Genomic DNA, 22,259 nt, shown 5'->3' with positions numbered 1-22,259 from the left:
CAAGAGCCTAAACCAGGGCTTTGTGAACACAGGAAAGCAGATGGTGGAGAGGAGCCCAGGAGCCAAATGGGAGCATTTCCGAGGGCAGGTGGAGGATGCAGGTGGCAGCTCTGTGAGTCCCAGCTCACCCTGCAAAGTGTCGGGGGTTCAATGAAAGGGAACTCACACAAAGGACTCATGGCTCCTGCTCCTTCCTGTCTATGTAACCTTTGACATGTGCTGTAAACTGTGAAGTTCTATCCCAATAGGAATAACAGCTAACATTCATACAGTACTTACTATGTGTCAGGCATATATTAACTCATTTAATCCTCACCACACCCAGATGTGATTGATAGGTACCACCTGACCTCATAGATGAGGAAACTGAGTCACAGAGAAGTTAACGAACATACCCAAGGTGCTCATGTTGGTCATTATTTATGAAATAGTTCAAATTCTCTCTTACTTCTCATCACTGAAGCTATGTCGGAAGTGGCCACGTGGGAGAAGGCCAGAGGTCGGGGCTGAGGCTTGAGACACAGGGTGTTCATCCTCCCACCTCCCTCTCTGTGGAAACACCAGATGCCCCAGCTGGGAGCTGTTGCTGACTCGACACTGTGCCTGGCAGAAGCCTTCGTCACTTTCCTCTGCCAGATTTCCAGCTCAGGGGCCAGAGGATGGGGCTACATTTCCCTCCTTTCCTCCTTCAAGTTGAGAGGCAGAGGGAGGCCTGGGGTGTGTGGTGTGGAAGGACAGTTAGGTATATGCCCAGTGAGGGATGGCTGTTGTTTCTCAAGTCGGGCTAGGTGCAAAGTAGGCTTGTAGGTTGAAGACAACAGGGTCCTGAGTGCATATTCCGGGCTCTGTGGAGGTGAGTGGGGCTGACTTTGCTGGGGTGAAATGGTCTTCATGCCTGAGACTGTCTTCAGAGTCTATGGAGGTCACAAGGGACCATTTTCTACTGCCCTCAGCCAGACCTACTGGGCCTCTGGGTTCAGCTTGCCCTGCCTTCTGCGAATGGAACGAATGGAACCGTGCAGGAAGTTGGTGGTGGTGCAGCTAGGGGTGGGCAGGGCTGGTGGTTTCTCAGGAGACACTGTACTTAATTGGGAGTGAATGTTAAGAACCTGGGAGCCTGGTCTCTTTGGAAGGAGTGAAGGGCATTCCAGGGAGAGGAAACAGCATGTGTGAAAGTTGTGACATCGAAAGCAGGCCGTGCTCAGGGAGCTTCCGGGAGTCAGTGGTGGCCGATCCTGGAGGGCACAGTGGGGAGCGGCTGAAGAGTCTGGAAGGCCAACTGGGCCAGGCCTGGAGGCCACAGGGCCTGGTGGATTTGATTCTGTGGGAGATGAGGGTATGTAACCCCAGGTCATGTTTAGGTCTGGGATTTTGAAAGCCCCCTCCGGCAGGGATTGTGAAACTAGATTAGGAGAGATTCTAGAAAAGGAAAGAAGCAGGATGAAGAGTTAGCAGGAGATTGAGATGCAGTTTGAAGATTTAGCCATTTCTTCCTCCCTCTCCTCCATGACCCCGGGGTCTTCATAGCCTGCGTCAGCCCCCAAAGTCTCCTCTTAGCACAGGCTCTAAGGCCAATCCTAGGGGCTCAGCTTTGGTGGTGTGGGCTGGAAATGTTGACAGGCATCACCAGGAGTCCTCTAATCGACAAGAGTACTGCTTCAGATTACTGCAGGAGGAGGATGAGCAGTGGCCTCTGGGCTGTCTTGGAATAGCCCCTGGAGGCCACAGCCCAGCCAGGCACTTGTAGCCCTGGGGACTTGGTGTCATCCAGACATGGGTATTCCTCAACTGAAGTAAGCCTCCAGCCCTCTTCAGACTCCTCTGCCTGTGAGCCTCAGCCTTTCTGTGTTCAGCCTTATACAGTTTGAGGTTAATAGCACAGCAAGCCCACCTCCAATATGAGACATTGAGATGAAGTCACCCTCCAAGATCACATGGCCTGAGAGTGGTAGATTCACTGGCTCAATCTGAAGCCCAGGCTGCTTTGACATCCAAGACCTGCACCCAGACACTTCTACCCTCTTTCCAGCCCTCACAGAGTCCTTCCCACGCACGCTCTGAGGTCCCCACTGGAGTAACTCAGTCTCCTGTGCACACCTAGATGCCTTGGGGCTGTGGCCAGCACTCCCCACTCCTCCCATCTTGTCTGTCCATCCTGGCTATGGCAGAGAAGGAAACACTGTTGTAAAATGGGCATCCTTGAGGTAAAGTCACCCCAAGTTCCAGCTCCCTCCTTCCCTTATCCCAGGGCATGGCTTGAAAAGGCAGCCCCACATGATTTCTGTTTAAACAGACATAGCAATCAACAAAGCAGGCATCTGTGGCACACGGCTCTTCAGTGACTGGGCAGTTTTCAGCCACTTTGGCATATGTCTAATTAAAACTCCCCAGAGTGCTTTGACCACCATATATTTGATCCTTCTACAAAAGGGAACTGTTTGGAAATACTATTTTTGAATTCCTAGTTTGCAGACCCAGAGCAGCCACTCTCACTTGCTATTTAATAATTAATATATGTGGAAGTTTTGCTTACTGCAAAATGATCAATATTTATCAGGTGACCTGGAATCTCTCCTCAAGCCCTCATTGGTGAGGAGTCGCTGTTGACAAGGCCTGAAGAAGCCAGGAGCCTCTTAAATGATTAAAGTCGTGTGCTTGGGCTAATTTTCTTGCAACAGGTTTTAATCTTTGCAAATTGCATTCAGATCCTACCAACTAGAACGTTCTGGTACTGAAGTTGGGCTGAAAGGAGCTTTTACTGGGTGCATTTCAAATCTCCTTTCTGGTTTCACATTATGCACTATTTATTCTCCTGAGGACCACATTTAAGCTCCACAGACACTCAGGCCGAATTAATTTTAAAATAATCTAGTGTGTTTTCCCAGGTTCTCCTACCAAGAAGATAGGCATTTGCATATCTTAGTGTTCCATCTCATACCCTGATTTTCTGCTTAACAAATAAAATACATTTCCTCTAACCCCCACAAGCTTTTCTGAATTTCCAATACTTCAGGCTGAACCAGGACAGCATTAGATACTGACACTGAGAAACCACATTTGATGAAAACATCTCTTGGCAACGCTGATGTGCAGGACTCTGATGAGCAATTTTCCAATGATGAACAGTCTTTCCTTTAGTCGTTCATCAAACATTTATTGAGCATGGGGGTTGGACAGGAGGAATGCAGATATAAATCAGACACAGCCTCTGCCCTCAAGGAGCTCATGGGCATGTAAACACAATGGAACCGAACGATGAGAACAGAAACCGAGGGGTGTGCTGTGTTCTGAGAGCCTGGGATGACCGACTTGGTCTGCAGAACTCAGAGATGGCTTCACGTAGGAGGCTTGTTTGATTTATATCATAAAGGTTGTAGAGACAGTTTCCAAGCATAGAACATCCCAAGTAGTGGCTCACTTGGGCAAAGGCATGAAATAGCTGAGCATATTTTAGGAGTAGGAATCCATTGTCTGGTGTGTGCAGAATTTAGAGTTTTTGATGGGACAAGTAGGAGATAAGACTTAGAGTCATGTAGAGCAGATAATGATGGTTGTTGAAAGCCATTCCAAGGAGGTAGACTTCACATTAAAAGCAGAAGGAAGGAATGGGGAATGTTCTTAAGTAGTAGATTTCCACGGTGGGGTGTGCAAAATCCCCCTGGCAGCTGAAAGCAGGGTGGATCAGAAGGAAAGAGGCTGGAAACAGGGAAGCAAGTTAAGGAGGAGACTGTTTCATTGTCCCGGGAAGAGATAGGAGGACTTGGTTGCCACAGGGGTGTGGGGACATGCAGCTATCAGGGAGGACTTTGAGAGACATTTCAGCAGGTTATTACACAATGATGGATTAGATGATGGTAGTTGGGCAGTGGAGTGGTTCTCAATACAGGACCATTGCCAGCTCTGTGTTTGAGAACATTTGGTGGGCAGGCAGAATTGCCTCCCTCAAGCTATACACCCTCTCTAAACAGCTGATGTCTCCCGCATCAGCACATGACAAAACTTCATAATATTAGAAGTGGCAGTTGTTGCCTTCAGTGATTTTTTCCTGTTTGTGATTCCTCCAGGATTAAAGAACTTCTAAAACTACCTGCCTACTGGGATGATAAATTCATATGCATTAAGTATATGTCTTTCAACCTTCTGAGAGTAGCCTCTGTACTGAGATTTGGGGGATTCTGGGATTCAGTGATGGATTTCTGTGAAAAAAGAGGCATTTGGTCAATGACCCCTGGACCAGTGGAGGGAGAGGGAAGAGGCAAATATCAGGTCACTACAGAGAAGAACTTTGTGGCAGGATACTTGTCAAGCAAAGCAGAGGACTGACTCTCGGTAGTAACAAGGCCACCTCTCCACCTGCAACTACCATCATTCCTTTGAATGGTTTGTAATAGCCTAATGTTAGAGGGAGTCCTCTGTTCAAAGTTGTTATTGAAGAGATTCTTGCTTTAGGAAGGCTGTCGTTATGATGTGGTCCTCCAAGCTCCCACTTTCTGAAAGTCCATCTATATGTTTGAATGCATGGCTAAAGGATTGAGGACTATTTAAGACCAGAAATTGCTCAGAAAGGTCAGTGTTCTACCTGCAGATCTCTGAAGGGCTGCCTTGTGCAAGGGCCCAGCAGGGTTGTCCTATGTAGCCCTGAGGGAGGACCAGCAGGGGGAAATCAGGAGCAATTTATTGAGCTGCTTCTTCATAGAGCTGGCGATGAAGCTGATGGCTTGGGCAGGTGGTGAGTTCAGGGGACCATCAGCAGGTTGTCAAAGGCTCTACAGCTGTCGGTGGAGTTGGGCTGGGTGATTTTAAGGGCTTATGGACCCTGAAATTCTATAATTCTAAGCTCCCGAAGTTAGATGGCAAACCCTGAGAAGGGTTTTTTCCCCCTAGAATTCTCACTGGGCCAGCCTGAATACAAAGCATCACAAATTTGAGAATGACACTCTTAATCACACTTTATGGCATCACTTACCCCTTATTTCAACCCGTGTCCCTCTCTCCTTCCATCAGCCAACAGACTAGAGGGCAGGACTGTGTCTCACACTTCAGTATCTCCAGCACCTAATGAAAAGCCAGAGACAGAGGCGGCACCCAGCATGCTGTTGATCAAATGAAGGAGTCTTTTTTAAAAAATTCACCATTCTTAACCAAAGTCCCCCCTGTGTGCAAGGTCTTGAGCTAGGTTTGTGGGAGCCCCAAAGATGAACAAAATCCTACCTCAGTGACTGTCCTCGGATGCATGCATGCTCACTGAAGAAAAAAAAAAGTCATACAACAGTATTTCAAAAACATTTCATGTTAATAGTCCAAGGGTCCTGCTTAGCTGGAAAATCCCTAGTTCCTACAGTGAACACTTTTAGGTGGTAGCGCATCCCACCTGTGGTACACAGACATGCATTATGTAGGATACTCAAAGTTACGGCATAAACACGCACTTTTTCCGATCACCTCAGATTTGGAGGAGGGAGGTGGCAATATTTTATACTAAAACAGATATGCATATTGCATGGAGTGGAGTGCAAATTTAAATGAGTATTTTTAAAAACAGGAGGATCTGATGAAATCTCAGGGTGTTGAGACTATATTTCATGTTGCCCTCAGACTCTGGGTTCTTTGGCGGGAACATTGGCAAGGCCAAGCTTGGAGTTCAAGGGTATGGAGGGCAGACACCACACCCCAGCCCCCTGTGCTTGCTTCATTCTCAGAGCAGCGCTGATGCATTTTCCAAGTGGGGAACGTTGCGGATAGCCACAGAGATGTCTGTTAATGCTAGGAAAGGAGAAATTTTCAAGACTAGATGAGACTGCCTGGAAGAGACTGAGCCCCTAGCCAAAGTTGCCTGTCAAGGGACAATTGGCTCTGATTTGTGAGGTCTAATTTGATAATTTGATGCAAGATGAGTAACGCACGCAAAGACGAATCTATTTGCAGAGCACATTTCCCAGGGAACACCACTAATTCTGCCAAAGAATTTCCCCATGCTAGAGGAGGAGGAGGAGTCCTTGACTTTCTCCTGCTCCAATCCCCAAGTGCTGTCAGCAAGTCCAACTTTGAGAACCTTTTGTGTTGAAAAGACAATAATCGAGTATTTAATTATGGCTCCAGAATAAAACAGCCTTTCATTTCCATGTCATATGAAGGGACAAGTGTAGAACTGTCCAGTTTTGAGGGACTGACAAAGCTTCGTTTAGGCCTTGGATGTGCAATTAGTTATTTTTGGTTTATGGAAGTCAGCACTTCCCTCCTCTCCCTCATCCCACAGATATCAGGGACCGGGACTAGGTGTGATGGCTCAGCTCCCCACTACCCAGACCTAGGTGAGATTTTAAAATGTATTGCTCAAACATTTATATGGTGTTTACTATGTGCCCTGCACTACTCTGTTTTATAAATGTTACTTAATCCCTATGATAGTGCTATAAGGTACTTACTATAATTATCCCCAGTTTTACAGAGGAGGAAACTGAGGCATGGAGAGATTAAGTCATTTGTCAAAAATCAGATCTGGGAATCCTGCCTCTGGGGTCCATGTTTTAAACCACCATACCATGGTCCCTTGTCCTGCCTCTGGAAAACCAGTGGATCGCTGCAATGGGAGTGTGGGGCTGGGGCCTCCCTGCTGAGCCTGTCACAAATATGTGTGGACTGGCTGGATCCCTACCTCCTCAGCAAACTCCCTCCAGCCATCCTGCTGTCTCCATAACCCCTCTCTACCTGTGCTTTTGTACTTGATGTTCCTGTTACCCCATCTTCAGTGCAAGGGGCCCTTCACACAACAAGCCCCGGGCAGAATCTCACTCAGGCAAAGGTGAGACTAAGAAAGAGAACACCCAAGTACCTAAAAAAAAAAAAAAAAAAAAAAAAAAATGAAAGTCTTTACTAGTAAATCAGGTGTTGAGTATTCATAATACAAAAAGACCACTTAACTCTACCAAAAAAAAAAGACTTAATCTCAGGGTTTCTTTAACTAGCTGTAATGTCCCACACATGCTTTGAAGTATTTGATTACTAATCATTAACTATTTAACCTAGAAACTCCTGAGCTCACCATGCTTAAAGCCAAAGACCCACTGGGCCGCTTGCCCATGGAAAATTAATTAAAAAGGAAAGTGGAATGGGAATTCTGAAATAAGCAGAGAAGCATTTGGAATACACGAGCTAGTACACACACAGCGTCCTTGTGAACTCCTTGATTGCAAAAGTAAGACCAGCCTGAGCTTAACACAAATACTCCAGACGTTCAACCTCAGGATGCAAGCGACCAGCTGGGCCCAACCCTTTCCTGAAAGGGGATCATAGCTTGTGGTCTCAAAGTGTGGTCCCAGACCACCACCACCAATGCAACAGCACCTGGGAACTTTTTTAAATTATTGTCTTTTCAACACAAAAGGTTCTCAAAGTTGGACTTGCTGACAGCACTTGGGGATTGGAGCAGGAGAAAGTCAAGGACTCCTCCTCCTCCTCTAGCATGGGGAAATTCTTTGGCAGAATTAGTGGTGTTCCCTGGGAAATGTGCTCTGCAAATAGATTCGTCTTTGCGTGCGTTACTCATCTTGCATCAAATTATCAAATTAGACCTCACAAATCAGAGCCAATTGTCCCTTGACAGGCAACTTTGGCTAGGGGCTCAGTCTCTTCCAGGCAGTCTCATCTAGTCTTGAAAATTTCTCCTTTCCTAGCATTAACAGACATCTCTGTGGCTATCCGCAACGTTCCCCACTTGGAAAATGCATAATTTTTTTTCAGGCCTTATCTCAGACCTAGTGAATCAGAAGTGAGAGGGGCAGTGATCTATAGTTTAACAAGCCCCCAGGTGACTCTAACTCTTACATTCCAGGGGGAACAGACCAGTCAGTCTGTACCACATGTAGGCACCACAGACACACTTGGGAAACTGAGGCAGAAAGGTGCTTGGCTGTGTAATAACCTGCGATCTGCTCCTCGGTGCCCAAGAGACTCATGGACTGTGGCTTCCACACGCCCCAGTCTACACACAGTTCCCTACGTTGAGACACAAATTGAGTGCCCCAGCATGCTCTGTCTCCTTTTGCAAGTGACAAGACTGAAGCCCAGAGTGGCTCAGCCATTTTCCTGAGGTGACGTGGCCAAGGCGGGGCACAGAGTCCTACGTTCTTTGCTTCTGCTCATGCCTTTCCAGTTCCTATTCCTGAAAGGCCCAGAAGGAGGAGGAATTAGGCTGGGAGGAGGGAACCTGGCTCTAGGAATTATTATTAGCCTTCAAAATTCTATACATTCAAATTTGATTTTTTTCTTTTAGCTGATGTTTCCATATTTAATTTGGTTTTCATTCCAATTAAGTTCTCTGTGTGCTACGGCTTCTCTCCTGCCAGGTTTAATTGCCCTTATTTAAATTCTTTAATTAAAAGTATTGTGTGTTTCCAGATTATGTAGTTGTAGTATTACACAAATAATGTAGATGACAGGGCTGGTGAACCAAGTGACTGTGCCCTCCACAGAGGGAGGGGCCAGCCCAGGTCTCTGCATGAAGCCCCAGCCTAGAGCCATGAGACTGGGCCGGAGGCTGCAGGTTGGACCCTGGGAGTGAGGACAGAAGTCGGCTAACATGTGTCCCTTCTTCCTTCCTTCCTCCAATGCTCTGTGCCCAACACAGCACCACCCAGAGTGACTTGGTTAACCTGTCAGTCAGATTCTGCAATGGCTGGCCCTGTCATTCAGATTAAAAGTCAAAGTCTTGCTTGTAATTCCAGCACTTTGGGAGCCTGAGGCAGGCAGATCACCTGAGGTCAGGAGTTCGAGACCAGCCTGGCCAACATGGCAAAACCCCGTCTCTCCTAAAAATACAAATATTAGCTAGGCATGATGGTGCATGTCTGTAATCCCAGCTACTTGGGAAGCTGAGGCGGGAGAATCACTTGAACCTGGGATTGCATTGAGCCGAGATCCTGCTACTGCACTCCAGCCTGTGTGACAGTGAGACTCCATCTCAAGAAAAAAGTAAAAAGCCAAAGTCTGTTCAGTGGCCACAAGGCCCTATCCACTTACCCGCACCTCTTGGACCTCATCTCCTCCCACTAACCCCAAGCTCAGGGCCCACGACTCCGCCACCTCTGCCCTGGGCCACCTCCTCCCCTCCTTGTCCTTGCTGAGATCTCAATTTTCATGGAGGATTTCCCTGGCCACCTCTTACAATTGCTGTCTGCCTCCAGCTCACCACCACCCCTGAGCCTCTTTCCTTGTCTACATTTTTGTATACAACCTTATCACCTTCTCGCATGCTTTGGAATTTATTTTTCTGCTTTCCCTACTAGAATATGGTCTCTACAAAAGCAAAGATCCTTTTCTGTTTAGTCACTGATATATCTCAGTGGCCTAGAATGGTAGGTACTCATTAAATATTTGTTGAATGGATGGAAGGATTAATGAATAGTGTCTCTGCAGAGGGCCCTCAGAGGAAACAGACCTAATTTTGAAGCCTCGCTGAGGTGACCCTTCTCCACCCTAGGCATTGGGGCACCACCAGCTCCCTCAGTCTAGTTCACCACCACTGTGATAGGCAAGGGCTGGGGCTGGCCACCATCCTAGCGAGGAAAGTAAAGGGGGCAGACCCCCCTGGGTTCCCAGGCTGCCACTACTTACTGCTCATTTACTGACCATGTGACCCTGGACAAGTCTCCCAGCCTCTCTGAGCCTCAGTCTCCAAGCCTGTAAAATGGGAATAATTATTCTCTCTACCTCTAAGGGCTTTTGTCAGGAAGACCTAGAATTGGGCATGTAAAGTATTTGGCATAGTACTAGGCAAATGGTAAATAAGTGATAGTTGTTACTCCTCTCATCTCAGCTGCAGAACCTGCAGGCAGAAGTACAGTTGGTAAAACACGAGGCTGCTCCCACGGTGCTGAACTTCCCAGGAAGGCACTGAGTATGGGAAAGGAAGGCTTCTTTGCAATGTTTGTGAATGAAATTTTCCGAGAGAAGAAGAAAGAGTCTGTTCAGTGAAAGAGGCTGAGGTCAAGAAGGGGGACAGGAGGAAGACAGTGCTGGTGGCCAGTGCTATCTCTGTTTTAAAAGTTTAAGCAAGTTTTAAACTTTTTTAACCTTTTATAATTTTTGTTGAAGAGCTCCAGCATCAAAGGGTGGCCTGGCCCCTCTGTCCATATCCCAGATGTGTTCCCAGGGAGCAGGTCAGGGCTCTGCTCAGCGATGCCCCACCATGGCCTTACTACCAGTTCTAGAGGAGCCTCCCCTCCCAGCCTGCAGGGAGGGAGCTCTCCTGGCCTCATACTCCACCCTCCCTGACAGGCTCAGATATTCTCACGGAGGTTGTGTCCCATCCACCCGCCTCCCCCAACCCCACTCTTGGCCGTGATCCATCCCTCCCACATCCCTTCAGGCAGCCAATGCCCAGGGTCACCGCACTTCTAGTCTCTAGGGTGCTGAGGCTGTGGCTGGGCTGGGCCTGGGAAACATCAGATGGGAGTCTCTGAAGGATGCTTTATGTCTCAGAAACCTCTGCTCCTGCCCTCCTCTCTAGACCTTGGCAAGGTGTCCCTTGAAAGGCAAGCAAAGAAAGGGCTGTGGTGTCTTCTGTGCGGGACGTGTTTCTCCAAGAGTTGGTTGTCTGGGGTCTGCACAGCACCTCGCTGTTGGCAAGGCCCGGGCCGGCCCCAAGGATGAGCTGAGCAGCCAGAATCTTCAGCTGAGTGGGAGGATGAGCTGAGCAGCCAGAATCTTCAGCTGAGTGGGCAGTGGCACTTGGTCCGGGCCCGTTTGTTGTGCGCTTTGGTCACAGCCCCCAACCTGATCCTCTGATTTGTATGTTTTATAGCTGATAAAGGGATTACTATCAGTCCTCTGGCTCATCCTTCCAGGAATCAGGACAGAAATGACCATTTGGGCCTGCAGACAATGAAACCAGAAGGGGGGAGCGGCTTGCCGAGGCCACACAGCTAACCGCCAGGAAAGCAGCTGTGTCCTCAGCATCCTAGCTCAGCACTCTTCCCTTTCTACCTGGCTCCGGAAACGCCAACAGATCTTACAAATTAGAGAGCGGGGCTGGTTTTGGTTCCCTGCCTGCGTGCTGCTCCCAGCATGGTGGGGAAGACAAACCACTGGGCTGGCAGGACTGTGGTGGGGCCGGGGAACTGGCCACAGATCTGTTCAAGAAGCATCAGCAACACAGCCCAGCCTGGGTGTGGGCAGCAGATATGCCCAGGCCACAGGGTTTTACACAGAAGCTAAGGAAATGTGGGCCATGGAGCAATGGTCTGGCCTTGCTTGGAGCAACTGGCACAGGGGATGCCTCTGGGCCTAAAAGTCTAGCTAGCCTCTAAGGGACAGGATGGGCACCCAAGGTGGACCACAGTTTGAGAGGCCAACTCGAGGCTGTGCTTCACACCCATCAGGAGAACCATGTGGCCCCAAAGTGCCAATTCCTTGGCTATATTGAAGGGGCCTCTTGTCCAGTATAAATGAGGCAGTGACCCTGGGCACTGTGGTCAGTCCTGAGGGGCAGAAATTAGCCAGAGCTTGTTCAAAGGAGGGCAACCAGTTTGGAAAATTATACAAAATTGTCCCGCCAGGAACTGGGAAAGTTAAACCTGGAAATGCTGGGAAAAACTGGGGGACGCAGGCCTCACCTCCCCTGCCGGAAGGGAAGGTGTGGAGGAACAGCAGGCCGCTGGGGAAGCCTCAGGGGAGCTCAAGACAAGGATTTTAGCGCAGTGGAAAGAGCATGCTCCAAGGGTGAGCAGCTGGGGGAAGACTGCATATTTGGGAGGGGGTGAGATCCTTCTCCCTGGAGGTGAAGACTGCATATTTGGGAGGGGGTGAGATCCTTCTCCCTGGAGGTGCCAAGCAGAGCTGAAGGGTCCCATGGCCACAGAGGCCATTAGGCATGCGAGAGGCTGGCCTTCAAGGTCTCTTTCAGTGTGGGGATTCCAGGGCCCTTCCTAGGCTTGTCCAAGGGCCCCTTTCAGAGGCCGAGCCTGCAGGTTTCTCCCTGGCAACCGGTGGGCCCCAGCAGCTGCTGTTTCAGTTTCCTGTTTACCGGAAGGGAAGGTGTGGAGGAACAGCAGGCCGCTGGGGAAGCCTCAGGGGAGCTCAAGACAAGGATTTTAGCGCAGTGGAAAGAGCATGCTCCAAGGGTGAGCAGCTGGGGGAAGACTGCATATTTGGGAGGGGGTGAGATCCTTCTCCCTGGAGGTGAAGACTGCATATTTGGGAGGGGGTGAGATCCTTCTCCCTGGAGGTGCCAAGCAGAGCTGAAGGGTCCCATGGCCACAGAGGCCATTAGGCATGCGAGAGGCTGGCCTTCAAGGTCTCTTTCAGTGTGGGGATTCCAGGGCCCTTCCTAGGCTTGTCCAAGGGCCCCTTTCAGAGGCCGAGCCTGCAGGTTTCTCCCTGGCAACCGGTGGGCCCCAGCAGCTGCTGTTTCAGTTTCCTGTTTATTCTTTGGTCTCTGTGCTGTTGAGTACACTGAATCACTGCACTCCCCGGGCCGGGGGGGCCCTGGGGTGTGGGGGCACAGCAGGAGGAATCGTGCTTTATTTGTGTGAATGCTTCTGAATAGGTTTGTGTGATCTGCTGGGCCATCTCCCCAACAAAGGAAGTCGGTAATCCCATGTCCCCTCCCAACACACACACACACACACAGTCCCCGCCTCCTCCATCTGTGACTCAAAGTCCCTTCTCAGGGAGCTGGATTTTTTATTTCAATTTTTTAATTGAAGAACATGGATACATACAGAAACATGTATAAAATACACACTTTCAACTCCATGGTTTAAAACAAAGCAAATCCCTAGGTTTCCATCACCCAGCTCAGGAAATAGGACTGCTAGCAACACCCTTGTGATTCCCTGCCCATCACCTTCCCACTCCCTTCTTCCCAGAGCTGACCACCATCCTGACTTTCACATCATGGCTTTATTTTACCTGTTTGGGAAGTTTATATAAATAGAATAATGTTTGTATTTTGTCTGGCTGCTTCTGCTCGACATTGTATTGGTGAGATTTATCCTTATCGAGTATAGCTATAGTTTTTGTTGCTATATAGGATTCCATTATATGAATATACCGTGAGTTATATGTCTGCTGTACTATTGATGGACGTTTGAGTTATCTCCAGGTTAGTTTTATAAATCGTGTTCTAGAAAGCATTTATGTGCATGTTTTTGGTATAAACGTTTCTGATAGAAGTGTTGGGTCATAGGGTTGTATATGTTAACTATAGTAGGTACTGCCCATTTCAACAGTTGTAAGAACTGAAGTTTTTTTTTAGTCTTAATTTTTTTTAAGAAATTTTTAATTATTATGGATGTGTTAGGCCATTCTTGCATTGCTACAAAGAAATTAAAGAAAAGAGGTATAATTGGCTCATGATTCTTCAGGCTGTACAGGAAGCATGGCTTCTGGTAGGGCCTCAGGAAGCTTTTGCTTATGGCAGAAGATGAATTGGGAGCTTGCAGGTCACAAGATGAAGGGAGGAGAGAGAGTGGTGAGAGGAGGTGCCACACACTTTTAAATGACCAGCTCTCGTGTAGACTCAGAGCAGAGAGAGCCCACTTCTCACCAAGCGGATGGCCCAAGCCCGTCATGAGGGATCCAGCCCCATGATCCAAATACCTCCCACCAGGCCCCACCTGCAACACTGGGGATCACATTCAACAAATATCCAGACTACATCAATGGGTACATAATAGTTGAATATATTTATGGGGTACATGTAATGCTGTCATACAGGCATATAATGTGTAATGATCAAATCAGAATAATTGGGTTATCTTTTACCTCAAGCATTTATCATTTCTGTGTTAGAATTGGAATGTTTCTACTCTTTTAGTTATTTTAAAGTATCAATAAATTATTAATTATAGTTACCCTGTTGCATTACTATTAGAGCTTATTCCTTCTATCGAACTGTATTTTTGTACCTATTAACCATCCCTGCTTTTTCCTCTCCTCCCTACTACCTTTCTTAGCCTCTGGTAACCATCATTCTCTCTCCAGGAATTCAATTTTTTTTTTAATTTTAACTCCCATATGTGAGTAAGAACATGCAAAATTTGTCTTTCTGTGCCTGGTTTATTTCACTTAACATAATGACCTCCAGTTCTATCCATGTTGTTGCAAATAACAATCTCCCTTTTTTTTTTTTATACTATAAGTTCTGGGGTACATGTGCAGAATGTGCAGGTTTTTTACATAGGTATACACGTGCCATGGTGGTTTGCTGCACCCATCAACTCATCATCTACATTAGGTATTTCTCCTAACGCTATCCCTCCCCCAGCACCCCACCCACCAACAGGCCCCACTATGTGATGCCTTCCCTGCCGTGTCCATGTGTTCAACTTGGTCCAGAGCTGAGTTCAAGTCCTGGATATCCTTGTTAATTTTCTGTCTCATTGATCTGTCTAACAAACATTAACGGTGGGGTGTTAGACTCCAACACCATAATGGTGGGAAACTTTAAGTCCTGCACCCAGATTATTAAAGCAAGTTCTTAGAGACCTAAAATGAGACTTAGACCCCCACACAATAATAGTGGGAGACTTTAACACCCTACTGTCAATACTAGACAGATCAACGAGGCAAAAGGTTAACAGGGATATCCAGGACTTGAACTCAGCTCTGGACCAAGCGGACTTAATAGACATCTACAGAACTCTCCAACCCAAATCAACAGAATATACTTTCTTCTCAGCACCTCATCGGACTTATTCCAAAATTGACCACATAATTGGAAGTAAAACACTCCTCAGCAATTGCAAAAGAACAGAAATCATAGCAAACAGTCTCTCAGACCACAGTGCAAACAAATTAGAACTCAGGATTAAGAAACTCCCTCAAAACTGCACAATTACATGGAAACTGGACAACTTGCTCCTAAGTTACTACTGGGTAAATAACAAAATGAAGGCAGAATAAAAGATGTTCTTTGAAACCAATGAGAACAAAGACACAACATACCAGAATCTCTGGGACACATTTAAAGCAGTGTTGTAGAGGGAAATTTATAGCACTAAATGCCCACAAGAGAAAGCAGGAAAGATCTAAAATTGACACCCTAACATCAAATTAAAATAACTAGAGGAGCAGCAGCAAACACATTCAAAAGCTGGCAGAAGGCAAGAAATAACTAAGATCAGAGCAGAACTGAAGGAGATAGAGACATGAAAAACCCTTCAATCAATCAATGAATCCAGGGGCTGGTTTTTTGAAAAGATCAACAAAATAGACCACTAGCCAGACTAACAAAAAAAAGAAGAATCAAATAGATGCAATAAAAAATGATAAAGGGGATATTACCACTGATCCCATAGAAATACAAAGTACCATCAGAATACTATAAACACCTCTACACAAAAAAACTAGAAAATCTAGAAGAAATGGATAAACTAGAAAATCTAGAAGAAATGGATAAATTCCTGGACACATACACCCTCCCAAGACTAAGCCAGGAAGAAGTTGAATCTCTGAATAGACCAATAACAGGCTCTGAAATTGAGGCAATAATTACTAGCCTACCCACCAAAAAAAGTCCAGGACCAGACGGATTCACAGCCAAATTCTACCAGAGGCACAAAGAGTTGCTGGTACCATTCCTTCTGAAACTATTCCAATCAATAGAAAAAGAGGGAATCCTCCCTAACTCATTTTATGAGGCCGGCATCATCCTGATAACAAAACCTGGCAGAGACACAACAAAAAAAGAAAATTTCAGGCCAATATCCCTGATGAACATCAATGTGAAAATCATCAGTGAAATACTGGCAAACTGAATCCAGCAGCACATCCAAAAGCTTATCCACCATGATCAAGTCAGCTTCATCCCTGGGATGCAAGGCTGGTTCAACATACACAAATCAAGCAACATAATCCATCACATAAACAGAACCAGTGACAAAAACCACATGATTATTTCAATAGATGCAGAAAAGGCCTTCCATAAAATTCAATACCCCTTCATGCCAAACACTCTCAATAAACTAGGTATCAATGGAACATATCTCAAAATAATAAGAGCTATTTATGACAAACCCACAGCCAATATCATACTGAATGGGTGAAAACTGGCACAAGACAGGGATGCCCTCTTTCACCACTCCTATTCAACATAGTGTTGGAAGTTCTGGCCAGCGAAGTCAGGCAAGAGAAAGAAATACAGGATATTCAAATAGGAAGACAGGAAGTCAAATTGCCTCTGTTTGCAGATGACATGATTGTATATTTAGAAAACCCCATTGTCTCAGCCCCAAATCTCCTTAAGCTGATAAGCAACTTCAGCAAAGTCTCAGGATACAAAATCAATGTGCAAAAATCACAAGCATTCCTATACACCAATAAAAGACAAACAGCCAAATCATGAGTGAACACCCATTCACAATTGCTACAAAGAGAATAAAATACCTAGGAATCCAACTTACAAGGGATGTGAAGGACCTCTTCAAGGAGAACTACAAAGCACTGCTCAAGGACATGAGAGAGGACACAAGCAAATGGAAAAACATTCCACGCTCATGGGTGGGAAGAATCAATATCATGAAAATGGCATACTGCCCAAAGCAATTTATAGATTCAGTGCTATCCCCATCAAGCTACCACTGACTTTCTTCACAGAATTAGAGAAAACTACTTTAAAGTTCATATGGAACCAAAAAAGAGCCTGCATAGCCAAGACAATCTTAAGAAAAATAACAAAGCTGGATGCATCAGGCTACCTAACTTCAAACTATACTACAAGGCTACAGTAACCAAAACATCATGGTACTGGTATCAAAACAGAGAGATAGACCAATGGAACAGAACAGAGCCCTCAGAAATAACACCACACATCTACAACAATCTGATCTTTGACAAACCTGACTGAAACAAGCAATGGGGAAAGGATTCCCTATTTAATAAATGGTGTTGGGGAAACTGGCTAGCCATATGCAGAAAACTGAAGCTGGACCCCTTCCTTACATCTTCTACAAAAATCAACTCAAGATGGACAAAAGACTTAAATGTAAGACCTAGGACCATAAAAATCCTAGAAGAAAACCTGGGCGGTACCATTTGGGACATCGGCATGGGCAAAGAGTTCATGACTAAAACACACAAAGCAATGGCAGCAAAAGCCAAAATTGACAAATGGGATCTAATTAAACTAAAGAGCTTCTGCACAGCAAAAGAAATCATCAGAGTGAACAGGCAACTACAGAATGAGAGAAAACTTTGGCAATCTATCCATCTGACAAAGGGCTAATATCCAGAATCTACAAAGAACAAACAAATTTACAAGAAACAAACAACCCCATCTAAAAGTGGGTAAAGGATATGAACAGACACTTCTCAAAAGAAGACATTTATGCAGCCAACAGACACATGAAAAAATGCTCATTATCTCTTGTCATTAGAGAAATGCAAATCAAAACCGCAATGAGATACCATCTCACACCAGTTAGAATGGCGATCATTAAAAAGTCAGGAAACAACAGATGCTAGAGAGGATGTGGAGAAATAGGAATACTTTTACACTGTTGGTGGGAGTGTAAATTAGTTCAACCATTGTGGAAGACAGTGTGGCCATTCCTCAAGGATCTAGAACTAGAAATACTATTTGACCCAGCAGTCCCATCACTGGGTATGTACCCAAAGGATCATAAATCATTCTATAAAGACCCATGCACATGTATGTTTATTGTGGCAGTATTCACAATAGCAAAGACTTGGAACCAACCCAAATATCCATCAACACTAGACTGGATAAACAAAATGTGTCACATATACACCATGGAACACTATGCAGCCATAAAAAATGAGTTCATGTCCTTTGTAGGGACATGGATGAAGCTGGAAACCATCATCCTCAGCAAACTATCATAAGAACAGCAAAGAACAGAAAACCAAACACCACATGTTCTCACTCATAAGTGGGAGTTGGACAATGAGAACACATGGACACAGGGAGGGGAACATCACACACTGGGGCTTGTCAGGGAGTGGAGGGCTAGGGGAGGAATAACATTAGAAAAAATACCTAATGTAGGTGACAGGTTGATGGGTGCAGCAAACCACCATGGCATGCATATACCTATGTAATAAAACTGCACATTCTGCACATGTATCTCAGAACTTAAAGTACAATAATAAAAAATTTTAAAAACCTACCTACTCAGGCCTCAGCAATGGCGGATGTCCGTCCCCCAACCAAGCTTGAGCATCCCAGGTCGACCTCAGACTGCTGTCCTAGCAGCGAGAATTTCAAGCCAGTGGATTTTAGCTTGCTGGGCTCTGTGGGAGTGGGACCCACTGATCCAGACCACTTGGCTCCCTGGTTTCAGCCCCCTTTCCAGGAGAGCGAACAGTTCTGTCACACTGGCATTCCTGGTGCTGCTGGGGTATTGAGAAAAAAAACAAAAAAACTCCTGCAGCTAGCTCAGTGTCTGCCCAAACAGCCGCCCTGTTTTGTGCTTGAAACCCAGCACCATGGTGGTATAGACACCTGGCCCTGGTCTGCCAGTTGCAAAGACCATGGGAAAAGCACAGTATCTGAGCCGGAGTGCACTGTTCCTCCCGGTACAGTCTCTCACAGCTTTCCTTGGCTGGGGAAGGGAGATCCCCCGACCCCTTGCACTTCCCAGGTGAGGCGATAACCCACCCTGCTTCAGCTTGTCCTCCGTGGGCTACACCCACTATCTAACCAGTCCGAATGAGATGAACCAGGTCCCTCAGTTGGAAACGCAGAAATCACCCGCCTTCTGCATGGATCTCTCTCAGAGCTGCAGACCGGAGCTATTCCTATTCAGCCATCTTGACAGTGAAACCAGAATCTCATTATTTTAATGGTTAAATATTATTCCATCCTGTGTATATACCACATATTCCTTATTCATTAACCTATTGATGGATACTTAGATTGATTCCATATGTTGTCTATTGTGAATAGTGCTGCAATAAACATGGGAGTGCAGATATCACTTCAATATGCTGGTTTCCTTTCTTTTGGGTATATACCCAACAATGGGATTGCTGGATTATACAGTAGTTTTATTTTCAGTTTTTTGAGGAACCTCCATACTGTTCTCCATAGTAGCTGTACTAATTTTCATTCCCACCAACAGTGTACAAGGGTTTCCTTTTCTCTACATCCTCACCAGCATTTATTATTGCCTGTCTTTCGGTTAAAGCCATTTTAACTGTGGTGAGATGATTCGTTATAGTTTTTGCTTACTTTTCTCTGGTAATTACTGATGTTGAGCATTTTTCTATAACCTGTTTGCCATTTATAAGTCTTTTGTGGAATGTCTGTTCAGATCTTTTGCCCATTTTTTAATTGGATTTTTTGCCTTCTTGCTATTGACTTATTTGAACTTTTTATGTATCTTGGTTATTAATCCCTTGTCAGAGGGGTAGTTTGCAAATATTTTCTCCAGTTCTGTGGGCTGTCTCTTTACTTTGTTTCCTTTGGTGTGCAGAAGCTTTTTAACTTGATGTGATCCTATTTGTCCATTTTTGCTTTGGTTGCCTGTGCTTTTGAGATCTGTCTCAAATTGTTGCCCAGATCAGTGTCCTGGAGTGTTTCCCACATTCTGGAGTGTTTCTCCAATGTTTTCTTCTAGGAGTTTTATAGTCTAATCTTAGATTTAAGTCTTTAATCTATTTTGATTTGATTTTCATATATAGCGAGAGATAGGGCTCTAGTTTCATTCTTTTGCATTTTCTCAGGCAATTTATTGAAAAGACTGTCCTTTCCCCATTGTGTAGAGAACCAAGTCTTAACACTCTCTTGAGATGTCAGTTGTTGCTATGGGAATGGTCATGGCAGACTTGGATGACATCCTTCAAGAAGTTTGCCACCTCTCCCTCTCTCAATGCACTTCCCACTGTGAGCTGGAAAAGGCACAAAATGAAGAGCACCAGCCCAGCTTGTAGACTGAGGAGGTGGAAGTGGAGGTGGGGCATGGGTGGGCAGTAGAGACTTCCTGGAGGAAATGGAGGAGTTGAGCTTTGATACATGGTTGCAGCTTAGCCTGTCATGGGAGCATGGGGAAGAATCACAAGCGGAGAGCACAGCTTGCTTAAAGTACAGGAACCCTGAGTTAATGTAAATGGGTTCAGAAAAGTACAAGGGATTTGGTGTGGCTGCAGCAAAAGTCATGGAGCTGGGGAAGGATCAGAGATGAGGCTAGAGAGAAAGGCAGCACTGAGCCATGGAGGCCTTCAGTGCTGCACTGAGGAGCTTGGACTTTGTCCTTTAGGCCAAACATGCATTTTAGAAAGATCACTACACCTGCCTCTGAAGGTTGGAAGGGAGATCCATTAGGGAGCTGACACAGTTGTCCCAGTGAGAGAAAGAAGTTGGTGGCCTGAACCAGGGCAAGTGTGATGGGAAAGGGATAAGGGGACAGTCACATGACACAAGAGAGGTAGAATTGACAGGACTTGAGGCTTACTTGGATGCTGAAAGGATAAATAAATGAAAATGTCCATGTTTCTCACACAAATACCTGAGACAGAAGTACAGGAGTAGGTTCTGGGGGGAAAAGTGAGTTTGACCATATACTCAAGTGCCATTAAGCTACAAGGGGTCCAATTATAAGAACCTCCACCCACCAAAGCAATTCTGCCTGCTTGGGAGGCCAAAGTCTAGTTGAGCACAAGTTTGGTGGTAACTCAGAGATGCTCAGACAGTCCAGGCTGCCACCTCAGACTCGCAGCCAGCAACCCAAAGGGTCCAAGCCCTGAAAAGATTTCACTACAAAAATTGGGGGTTTCCTATTTGCTGCTATAGGGCTGATATGAGGAGCAGAACATCAAGGGGCTTTGGGTCATAAACTGAGTATGAATGGCTACAAACATTCTGGAACCTCAGTAGCATGGGGGAAAATCATGCATGTTAGGACTTAGGGGGCCCAGTGGCCTAAGAGACAGTAACCAGGAGGCTGACTTTGGTTGAAACCAGTATTGATGACTCCAGAGGTCCAATTGGGGGCATGGACCCTAGGAGCAGGAAGCCCCAGGCCTCTGGTGATGCTCAAATGCAGGCCAATGATGGGTTGTCCCAAGAAACTAGGCTTTTCAGAGAAAGGACCCAGCCGATGGCTATGGGGAGCAAGACCCAGCCCCTGGGGTAGGAGCTGTAGGTGCAAACAGGTGTACCACAGCCCAGCTAGGTAGACAGAACTACCTAGGGGTGGGGAGGCCTCTCTCCTAGTGAAGAACTAGGGCTCTGTGAAGAGAGCTGTGGCACATATTCAGTCTTCCAGAGGAGACCAATATATGAGTGATAGGGGAGCCTGCAGTTTCATGGGAATGCTGACCTCCTGGGATCTAGCCACACAGATAATGTCAGCCCTCACCAGCCACTTGGCCTGAGGCTCCCGAATTTCTGCATGTTGCCTCTATGCCCTCTGACCCCACTGTCTGCCCTGGCCCCTAGGGAGGACCCATCCAGAACCGCAAGTCTAAGCGCTGTCTGGAGCTGCAGGAGAATAGCGACCTGGAGTTCGGCTTCCAGCTGGTGTTGCAGAAGTGCTCGGGCCAGCACTGGAGCATCACCAACGTCCTGAGGAGCCTGGCGTCCTGACCCACCGGGGCCACTTCCGGCTGCCTCTTTGCTACTGTGTAGCACCTGCTGCAACGTTGCCTGCTGTCCACGTGGGGTTGTTTGGAGTCTGGGGAACCAGGTTAGTGGGCCCCCGAGAAGAGCTTTTTATTTCCTATTCAATTTTCATGGAGTTTATAGAAAGATGCTGATTGGTAGGTGATGGTATGATATCAAACTATTTTGCAGTTGTAAATAGGGGACAGATGGAAAATATTTATAACTGACAATAAAATATTATTAAGAAAAGGGTTTTGCAGTCATTTGGTGCTCTGTGGAGATTCATGCCTGGTTCCTTTGAACTTGGAGTTCCTGTAGCCAAAGATGCGTCCCTATGTGCTCCTTTCTGGCTTCTCGTCCTCAGAAAGGGGGCTTTAATGACTAGCACTCAGTGGGAGCTTGTTGTACAAGCTGCCAGCTCTCTTCATTAGACCCAAGGCAGCAAGAAGGGCACTGTGACCTCAGGTTCCAACCCAGAGGACGGTCCCCTCTGCCTCTCACATGGCAGGTTCCCCTCTGGAAGATACCTGCAGCCCATCATTCCTGAGGGACCACAGTTGCTCACTGGAGTGTCATCTGCTGGGCTTCAGGCCACCCTGCCCTCTCCTGAAGTTGCCAACTCACCTCCTCCTTCACCCCCTAGAGCTGCCCCCGGCCCAGCCCCTCGCCAGGACACTGCCTGTGTCCATTTGCC

At 46.4% G+C, this 22,259-nt stretch overlaps 1 protein-coding gene across 2 annotated transcripts in view; it reads left to right on the top strand.

Moving 5' to 3' along the window:
* The window catches only part of GALNT18 (polypeptide N-acetylgalactosaminyltransferase 18), a 350,566-nt gene extending 328,749 nt beyond the window's left edge, over positions 1-21,817 (top strand). For both annotated transcript variants that reach the window (XM_003818167.5, XM_008971424.4), the window contains one exon: positions 21,401-21,817. In XM_003818167.5, the coding sequence (XP_003818215.3) occupies positions 21,401-21,547 (147 nt within the window). In that variant the 3' untranslated portion in view covers positions 21,548-21,817. The remainder of the gene's footprint in view (positions 1-21,400) is intronic.
* Positions 21,818-22,259: the final 442 nt, after the last annotated feature.

This window comes from Pan paniscus, chromosome 9 (genome assembly GCF_029289425.2).
Source record: "Pan paniscus chromosome 9, NHGRI_mPanPan1-v2.0_pri, whole genome shotgun sequence".
NCBI lineage: Eukaryota > Metazoa > Chordata > Mammalia > Primates > Hominidae > Pan > Pan paniscus.
This window is presented reverse-complemented; position numbering and strand designations above follow the sequence as displayed.